At 39.2% G+C, this 10,834-nt stretch overlaps 1 protein-coding gene across 3 annotated transcripts in view; it reads right to left on the minus strand.

Moving 5' to 3' along the window:
• Positions 1-10,834, minus strand: part of Pten (phosphatase and tensin-like protein) — a 68,972-nt gene that overhangs the window by 41,574 nt on the left and 16,564 nt on the right. For all 3 annotated transcript variants that reach the window (XM_074105721.1, XM_074105722.1, XM_074105719.1), the window contains exon 2: positions 632-804. In XM_074105721.1, the coding sequence (XP_073961822.1) occupies positions 632-804 (173 nt within the window). The remainder of the gene's footprint in view (positions 1-631; positions 805-10,834) is intronic.

Here is a 10,834-nt window from a genome sequence, read left to right on the forward strand (position 1 = left end):
TATTCCAACCACTCAAAAATATGTTACTGCGGCCTTATTGCGCCGGAATAGGAGTCTGTGGTACATATTTTTAAAACTTTGAGTAAGCACATATTTTTAAAATGCAAATAACAGAACAAAGAGAATTACGCTCATCAAAAGTGCCAGGGGATATTTTTTTTATCTCTAGACAGTTTTGAACATCCATACGTACTAATATTATAAATGCGAAAGTGTGTGCGTATGTGCGTTTGTATGTTTGTGCGTCTTTCACGTCGAAACGTGATTTTTGGCATAGAGATAGTTTATGAGGCAGAGAGTGACATAGGCTAGTAGTTCCCGAGAGAACAGCGCGCGATAACCGAATTCCACGCGGGCGAAGCCGCGGGCAAAAGCTAGTTACAATATATATGGGCATATTACTACTGTCAGTTAAAACATCAACCTTGTTTAGGGAATTAGTAAGAAGATTTCGCAAGACTTTTTTGATGTGTGCATGTGTGGAACAGTCCAATTTTGCAAAAATTATACAGCGTGAAAAGTTAACCAGCGCTGCCTCAAAAAAAGATTTCACCAACATTAGTTTCACAAGTCATGACATGTCACAGAACAAAAGTAAGATCACACAAAATAGCGGAAGCAAAACACTTACCCTCTCGTGGAACTTGCTAGAGTCATAGGACCGTTCGGAGCAAAGGTTGTATATCCTATAATGATCCTTGTGCTTCTTCTCGAGGAACCTGTAGACTTCGTCGATGTGGTTCCGGTACACGCCTTCGAGTTTCTCAGCAGGGAAGCCCATAGCTATCACCCTCTCTGTAATATCTGGTAGAAGGCGGTTAAGGAAATATAAGAGCTCAGACTGCTCAGAGCATTGATTGATCTGTTGTAAAAACTTTTTTTTAAACTGAAATAGTCTTGCGTTTGACCACAATACTATGCGAAGATATGGACTAAAATGGAGCACGGTTACCTAATAAATGGCTATTCAGCCTATATTTGAAGACAGCTAGAATATAGCGATCAGGGAACACAGACGCAGACAGGGCATTCCACTTCTCCGCGCTATCCGGTTAAAGGGCTAGCGAAAACGCTTTGAGCAAATTTTAGGGAAGCTTACAACATATATACGGGTGAAGACCCTGCCTACTTCTGGTCGACCTGTGAAACAAACAAAAATCTGGTTAAAACTGTATATCTGCCGTCCGATTATACTATAGATTTTAGATTGAAAATCGCGTTTTATTGGTGTTTTCCCGCCTTCAAAATGGTTTCGCCGGAAGACCAGCGCTGACTCCATCCGAGGAGTCAGCATTTATGCTGAGGCGGGACCATTTCGGGCACATAAATAGTTTCCCACTGTCACTTACCCTTTATTTTATATTTTATTTTATTTTTGATATTTTTGGCTGGAATAATTTTATTCATTTTACATTTTTTCATTTTTGAGTTTTTTAATACAAGTTTTTTAGACTGTCCTTATATTGTCATCTAAACTACATTTACGTGTCAAATTTCAAGTTTATATGCCATTAACCGTTGTAGTTCCTAGCCAGACCACCACTGTATTGATGCCAAACTTGAAAATTATGCGTAGCAGTAATATGGTACCATTGAGCTGATCCGATTGAGTGAGACGGAAGCTAGATACTGGAGCTTCAAGACAAAACGTAACTTGCGTGTTTGGGCACTGTTAGAATGGCATCATGGTGTAAGATTTCGAGGAAAGGGAGTTTCCATGGTCTGATGATGGAGCAGTTAGCCAGTTACCATTCCATCCCAGCCTATATACGTGCCACTGCTGGGCACAGGCCTCCTCTCAGAACAAGAGGGCTTGGGCCATAGTTACCACGCGGGCCCAGTGCGGAATGGGAACTTCACACGCACCATTGAATTGCTTCGCAGGTTTGTGCAGGTTTCCTCGCGATGTTTTCCTTCACCGCAAAGCTCGTGGTAAATTTCAAATGTAATTCCGCACATGAATTTCAAGAAACTCAGAGGTGCGAGCCGGGGCTAGAACCCACGACCCTCTGATTGTGAGGCGATAGGTCAAACCACTAGGCCACCATTAAATCGTGTTTTTTAAACTATAATTATCTTTTGTTCCTTTCCTTTACAAGCTCCTTCTTTCTTACTTGTAATGGAACTAGTGACAAAAAAAACGTATTAGTTCCATTAAACCGCATAACAACCGGATAACACAAGGATATTTTAAAATATTGTTGAGCCATTTAACACAGTTAAATTCAGCTGTTTCAGTTAAAGCCTTTATTCTGCTGAAATTAGTTACGTGGGAAGGGCCATCGAACCGAGGACCCAGTTGAAAATTCAGTTTCAAGTTTCAACCCAAAAACGTCCACGTTGGGCATGTCCAAACTTTGTAACTAATCGAAGCAGCGGTTTTAATTTCATTATAGGTCCTCCGGGACCTATAAAGCACGCGCATTCATTTTGAAACAAAACAGTATATTAATTAAAATGTAGAGGGGGACGGTCAAATTATAAGCTTGAAACCCACTGACGGTTCGGCGCGAGGCGGAGGCGGTACCGGTTGTAATATTAGAGCTAACATGAAAGAGGCCACACAGAATACCGCGCGGGATAAGCTTGGCGCGGTATTCTGTGTTACCACTTTCATGTTAGCTCGAATATTACAACCGATACCGTCTCCGCGCCGCGCTGCTCCGCCACCGCTGTCAGTGTTTTTCAAGCTATAGCTAAAGGTAAAAATTAAATATATGTAAAAATAAGCTGAGGGGCAACTCCTGTCATAAGCGTTTAGCTACACTTAACATAATCACAGAATAAATAATAGTGCAAGACAGAATTCACACATAAGATCAATGTCTACCGTTTGCGAAACAATTTTTACATTGGAAATTACTATGTTACTTGGCTAGATATACGGAAAACCACTTGACACAGATTCTTTGGAATTATAATCAAGGCAATGTCAGTATTTCTATGTACCAGCAGGAGACGTACCTACTAAAAAACCCAATCGCATATCAGATTTGATTTGCCGCAAAATTAGCCGAAGTTAATTTAGTATAAGTACCTAGTAATATTTTTTTATCTAAGCGTCGTCGGTGTCGGGGGACCGCTAAGGTTAACAGGAAACTAAGGTACGTTTATGTTGTTTTTTTAAAGTATTCCCCCCCATTCCCCCTTCTTTATGCCCGTGCCTCTTTTACTGGTGGCTGTTCGTTCCATTACAAATAAAATTCTAACCTTAATAACCTATTTTTCTAGTCATCAATAGTCATTTCATTAGGTAATATTGATTTGACCAGGATTTCACCCTATCAAAATTCGGCTTAATTACATATATGCTAAGCAAGATTATGCATAATAAAATTCGGCCATGTTAATATTATGCTAAAATAAATTCGGGTAAACCATTATTCTTCTTATACAGAATTATGCCGAACTAAATTTCGGCAAGTTTAAGATTCGGCGTAAATAAATTATACGAAACCTGTTATGCGTAATCAGTTTCGGACATTAAAAAGTCTGCGAAGGATTCGTTTATCGCTATCCCGCAAGAACTATGCAATTTCCCACGATTAAAACTACCCTCTGTCCTTCCTAGGGTGTCTATTATCTCCATGCCAAATTTCGCGTAAATCCGTCTAGCAGTGCCTAAAGAAGTAATAGACGTACAGACAGATTTACTTTCGCATTCATATTAGTAACGATAGTATGAAGGATCAATCGGCGGCAATGTACCGAGACTAGCACGACATGTCTCGCACCGTCTAAATGAGGCGAATTAGACGCCGGGGCAGCGGCACGAAGAGCGTTTTCTATATCCATTGCTTGTGTTGGCAGGTGCGACAAGCGTCACGACCGCGCAATGAACAGAGAACACGCTCGTTACTCCGTTGCTGACAGGTGTCCAAGATCGCGATTCGCGACCCGAGTAAGGTGCTACGCGTGCTTGCAATATTAACCGTCCGCGTACATATTTGACAATAGCATAGCAAGGTTATTATGTGCATATATAATTACGCGTGTAGATTGTGCAACACATTGTGTAATGCACAAATGTGTAAAATTCACGATTTGTATGCGAGGCATAGGTGTGAATTTGTTTTTATTGCTAAAAACGTGGTGACAATGATGTTAAGCAGCGTTAAGCCTTGTTCACACATGCGAGAAGTCGTGCGGGTCATACATTACATTGCGGCGTCTCGGTCGATCGGTCATACTCGTTAGTCCGACGGCACGGTACGGCTGTTTATGGATATGGACCGCCGCAAGTAACGCATGATTTGATCAATTATTAAAAAATCTTGACGAAATTTTAATAGGACCACCTTGGAGGTCTTCTTTACGTTTGTGTTTAACTTATTTTCATAGCTATTTTTCGATTAGTTGAGGTCGGGGTCTTAACTTTAAATTGGGCAAGTTTAAAGTTTTTTGAAGAGGTGCAAATTTTATATATTTTCTTTTTATTCCATAGTGGTCCTATACCACCGAAAACGTCCAGCTCTTTAATTTTTAATAGAGATTTGTTTCTATCGAGACGGCAGTTGTGGTGGTAAAGGAACATATACCAAGCCTTCTTACTTAAAAAAAATCCTGCCAAGCGGGTGTCGGACACGCCCAAAATAGGGTTCCGTAGCCATTACGAAAAAATTAAGTAATAGTTTTCTAAGGATTTCGTATTTTATACGGAATCTTCCAAGTTTAGGTATATTTTATACCTTAGGCTGCTATTTACTCTTAAACTACTAATAATTCTCAAGCAAACTTAGCCGTTATAGTTTTCCTTGAAAGTTTGATATACTTACTACCATCCTGAATTTATTCAAAATTTTTCCACCCACCGGTTTAGATTTTAGAGGGGGGGGACGCCCGATTTTCATGAATGTGCACGTTAAAATTGAATATTTCGCAAACTAATCGCTGAATCGAAAAATCGTCTTAGAAAACCCCTAACGATACCCCACACTATAGGGTTGAATGAGAAAAAAAAACACTCCCACTTTACGTCTATGGGAGGTACCCTAAAAAAAATTTTTTTTTCATTTTTCATTGTACCATTTTGTCGGCATAGTTTACATATATATCCGTGCAAAATTACAGCTTTCTAGCATTGATAGTCCCTGAGCAAAGCCGCGGACGGACGGACAGACAGACAGACAGACATGGCGAAACTATAAGGGTTCCGTTTTTGCCATTTTGGCTCCGGAATCCTAAAAAAGAGATGTCAACTGTCCCCAGATCGAAAAGTGACAATTAACGCACAGTAAATGCAATGACGCGTCTTTTTGTTTTGCGTCATGTTTTTACACCTTACACACCGTGCTTGAAGCAGCGAAAACGCAGTAATAGTGACGTGCCTTACGCTGTTTTCATAATAGTGTCGCTACGTTTACAGCGCGTTGAAGTAATTGACCAACTATTCGCACCTGCAGGGCTACTACGAAAGTCGAAACTCGAAGTTCGTATCGTACCGTTCCCTCTCTTTCGCGTATTAAATAGTTCAAGTGTCAGAGGGACCACACGACACGAACTTCGAGTTTCGTAGTAGCCCTGCTGTGTGGTAGATGTGCATTAGGAACGTGACGAATTACGCGTCACTGCTTTTACATCGCGTCTGCGTATTTTAACAAACCGCTGAGGGAGATAGCTCTGTCCTCTCCTACCATTGAGGAAAGTTTATAACATCTATATTGATAATAAGGAAATTATTGTATTATTTGCAATTTGATATTACGTAAGCAATGATTTTATTACGTATGTATATATGTATAGAAATGAGGATAACGAGAGCGTATCAAAATCAGACCACAAAGGCAGACGTCAGACCGAAACTGAAATGATGAAAATATTAATTAATTATTAACTGAGAGACAATAACTTACTTACTTACGAATATACAGGTTGTCTCAAAATTCACGTGGAATACTTCTGCAGGTCGCTGGGTGAGATTGACTTAACACCCCAGGGTCATTATTAGAGCGTTTTTTTTTCGATATAGACAATCTGTAGAGGAGCAGACAACCGGACATACGAAAGTATTATTGCCTAAGCTCGCAATTAATTAAACTACTAACATTATCATTATAAGACTGTAACTAACACGAAGTATATGGGACTAGAGCCTGAAATAAATGTTAAATTATTATTATTATAAGCTTGAGCCCGCTCGATCAAAAAGCACGAACGTCAAAGAAACATCTCAATTTAACCGTTTCGACAAAGTGCCGTCGTGCGACATGCGCCGGCGTCACGGCCGTCACGGGTAGGTACGTCACTATCGTGAGTTCCACTAACCCTACATGGGCGGAGAGACCGCAACACGTTTGAAGCTCACCACAACCACAAACGTCGGACTAGTCGATAGTTGGTAATACAGGCTAGCACGCGCGGAACAACCATTTCAGAGCTTCAACAAAACGTCAAACAAGGATTAGTGATATTTCAATTTTCAGCAGTGTCTCATTGAGTCTTTCTACTAACCCATTTTAGCTAGGGATAACGATTACCGCGATAGCTCTAATGTTTGATTATTTGGTTAAAATTTATAAGACAAATGTAGATTGGTTGTATAACTGTGTAGTATATACAGGTTTATTTGTTTATTTGTAGTTTGTATATATGTATGAGTAAAAGGCAGCAGAAGTGATGCGAAAAAGAAGAATAGTAAAACTCAAGCTGAAATCAAAGAAAAACGTAATAGTGCGTGCGTGTCTTCACTCGCACAAGCAAGTCGTTCTTTAACGACAATCAAATGACTTCACTATAAACGAGTAAAATATAAAGTGCTTCATTGCAATACAAATTGATTGACATTGACTTGCACTCTTTTTGCAGCGTTTATAATTATAAAACATTATATTCACTGAACAGCAGATTATAAATTAAAACTAAGTATAGCTGCACGGACATTTTACAGCAATTTCAATCAGTTCCTGAAACAAAATTTTTATCCTTATCCATGTTGTAGTTTCTAACAGAAAACACGCTTCCATCATTTAAACTTTAAACATATTCCTTCACAGTCAACGGGGCGAAATGCTCATTATAAAACGTTCTCGACTTTCAACCTTGAGATTTAGCGCAATATTATTAAAATGGCCCGTTACTTACGTAACAATTTACATTTTGTATCACCATAGCCGTTCTAGGAATTAAATTTCAGTGTTTATTCCATATGAATTATCGAGTATCATATCGTCTACACAAATGGTCGGTTCTTTTCAAACCCAGTGACGTCACAGCACGATATCATATCAATAGCAGGGAATCAAATACATTCCCAATATCTATTGCCGTCTTGTCACCGCCACATTGTCTGCTCGAACTTAGACGTATGAATATTCATTATACATGACGATTCATAAATAGGGATTCACAATTATTCATTATTACGGAAACGACGTGTTTATTTCCCCAACACACTGCCAGTCATTATTTGACGAAATTTGAATTTTGCTTTGGCGTACCTAAAAGGGTTATTCCCGGAATGCCAGTATTTTTTATAGTCCCAAATTTGTAGGAGTCCCACATTTGTTTTTTTATAGGTATAAATATCATAATAAATTTAATATCAACGTCAACAATTCACACCAATTGACCTAGTCCCAAAGTAAGCTTAGCAAGCTTGTTATTATGGGTACTAAGCAACGGATAAATTATAATTAATATTAGATAGAATACAATACTTAAATACATAGAAACACCCATGACCCGAGAACAAACATTCGTATTTTTCATACAAATATCTGCCCCGCGACACGGGAATCGAACCGGGACCTCAAGCTTCGTAGTCAGGTTCTCTAACCACTAGGCCATCTGGTCGTCAAAGTTCGTCGTAGTTCATTTCATACATTTGTTTGATCACCTCAATGTCATCTTTTTATTTTTCACTTTACAGATGAAGCCACGTTTCCTATTGTATATTTCATTCCAAACAGAATCTCGTCCAAATATCTGTGGCTCCAGTGAAAAGGGGTACATGTCGAAAAACCCAAGTTTACAGGAGACGCAAAAAACAGTTACGCCCAAGATGATTCAAACTTACGTTCATTACACTTGTATATTTACATATACTAATAAATATGGTATGTTAAAGGACTAAATTAATTGCGCTCTTTCTTATGGGAATGTTATTTTTGCTCTTGATCTGTTAGTTTATAAATTAACTACTTGTATCCAAAATAGAAGTATAAAAATAAGTGTAAAAAGGTTCAAGTGGTTATATATATCGCTATTCACCAAGTTTTCGTAATTTTATACGAAGTGAAAAGGGTACGCATCCGGAATGTTTTTTGTAGTACATGTATAATATTATCCACAGAAGGACTAGCTTACGAACTAATGGTGTAGAAAATGATTGCATTTTTCAATTTATGCAGTTCTTTGGACTTAATTACAGACATAACAGACATGTAGCCTTTTGCACGGTTTTTTTTTAATGTGTTTTTAGTTATAAGTAGACTTAAATAATAATGAAAAATTCAAAATGCTACTTGTATCCAAGTTGAGTGAATAAAACACATATGAAAGTATTTAAATATCTATTCAAAAACGCTACAAATTTTTCAAAATCTCACATGCAAACATAAATGCCCGTTTAAAACAAACATAAAAATTTCTCATCATTAGTATCTAAGTATGTCCATTCAAAAGACGTTAAAATAATATTAATTATCTTGTAACATACAATTACAAAAAACATGTTATTTATTAATTAAACTGAAAATCTCTAAGCTAAGCAGCTTGTCTTCTGTCGGTATCAGTAGATGCGTATCGACAGTTTCATCATTGCAGATTAAATCTTTGTAAAGGTTAATCAGCGGTATGAGAGACATTAAGGGGCTGTTCCTATCTTCGATCCACAGCACGCTAGATCTCGCAGGTAGAATACTTAAAGCTCCAGCGGGCATTAACTGCGAGATTGCATGCTTGAACGAGGCCACGAATGCCTGGCTAGCTGGACCGAGTCCAAATCTCTCGTCCAAACCACAATAGCCTCCGTCACCACCTTATAGGCATTAATAGAACCTTTAACAGGCAGGGACCGGGCTAGGCTGTTAGCTGTGTCCAAGCCAGAATCTGGTTACTGGCTCCATGCATACCCCTCGCCCAACACTAGAACTTTTATCGACCCAGACACTACGCATAGCTGCTGGTCTACTTACGGCTGGGAGTTGGGATCTGCGAAAGTAACGACTGTGTTCTTGTGGGGCTCCAGTGGACCGTCTCGGCCAACATGGCCTCTCCTGTTCCTCGGGCGCCGGCCGACTGTCCCGCCACGCCACTCTCAACGACATTCTCAGAAGGGCGCTCGTTAGTGCCAACGTTCCCGCCGCTCTGTAGCCCCAGATTGTACGGAGCGATGGCAAGCGCCCTGACGGAATGTCGTTGATACCCTGGAAGACTGGCCGTGCGCTGGTGTGGGACGCTACCTGTACAGACACCCTGGCGGCGTCCTACCTAACAGCAACTACCAAACGTGCGGGGGTGGCGGTAGACGCCCGGGAACGCCTCAAGGTCACAAAATATAGCTGTCTCGGCGCCCAATATCATTTCTTTGCTTTCGGCGTCGAGACTCTAGGTCCTTGGGGTAAGGGTGCGCTGGAGCTACACAGGGAGCTCAGCAATAGGTTAAGGGAGGCAACAGGCAACCCTCGCGCCGGCAGCTTTTCTCGCGCAAAGAATCGCAATCGCAGTTCAACGCGGGAATGCTGCCTGTGTGATGGGCACCATGCCAAGAGGCCCACCTCTCTTTTTTAATTAGTTTTAGTTTTAGATATTTAAATTAAATGATAGTTTTAGTCCTGTGGATATTTTGTATTTTCTTAATCATTCTTATTAAATGATTGGTGTCAAGGGATATATCTTAATTAATACCCTTAAAATTAATGCAATGTGCAATATTAGTTTAATAATAAAATTGGTGTAAAAGGATATAACTTAATCGCGTTATTCGCGTTAACCGTCGACTGCGCAGCTCGCAAGCGCGTTCTCCCTGCACAAGTCAGCGCACACAATTGTGGCTCATCCGTGAGCGCATTGGCTCCCACTCACCCGCGCATTCCCCCGCGCAAAGACTTATATCCTTTTCCACGTAAACTTTTTTATATTCGATTTGTGAAAACGGGCGCAGCTCGACTTAATCTTATATTTTATTTTATTTTTTGTGTAAGAGATTGAACTTAACTTGTATCAATGTAAACTAAATAAATCTGTTCTTGTTTTAGGGGTTCAAGTGTGCTTAGATTTTTTTACACCCGCCATATGAAAAAACAGCACGTACAACTTAATTAGGATCATAAATCACAAACAAAACTTTAGTTAATAGAAATACAACTTGACAAGTACCCTCTGTTGCTAACTTTTTTAAGGCAGTTCTACCCTTGACCACCAGAAAAGTCCGTTGTTTTAAAAGATATCTTAGATCCGTTTACACCAATCGATGCGTTATTTTTTTTTGTGTTTTTTGGTCTATATAACTCAATTTGGCCAAATTCAGACTTGTACCCCTTTTCACTGGAGCCACACAGATATTTAATTTCTTGAATTATGTACATCACTTTAATTTTTGACTAACCTAAAATTATCTAAAATGTGACTGAACTATGATTTCTTCATAAAATCATTTTTTTTTTACTAACTTTGATTAGGCTCATCGAAAACAGTTATTCATTTTGCACAGGGCTCTCACAAAAACCACGTACTATAATTAAAATAATTACTCGACCTAAGCTAGAATCAGATATGAATAAAAATAGAAATAACATTCGTGCATACATTACAAAGCCATGTTCCGAAATATGCCGAATGTAAATATTAATAATAAAAGTCAAGGAGAACCTTCGGAATCCAATTGAATAAAGGG

Source organism: Choristoneura fumiferana, chromosome 23, assembly GCF_025370935.1.
Source record: "Choristoneura fumiferana chromosome 23, NRCan_CFum_1, whole genome shotgun sequence".
NCBI classification, from domain to species: domain Eukaryota; kingdom Metazoa; phylum Arthropoda; class Insecta; order Lepidoptera; family Tortricidae; genus Choristoneura; species Choristoneura fumiferana.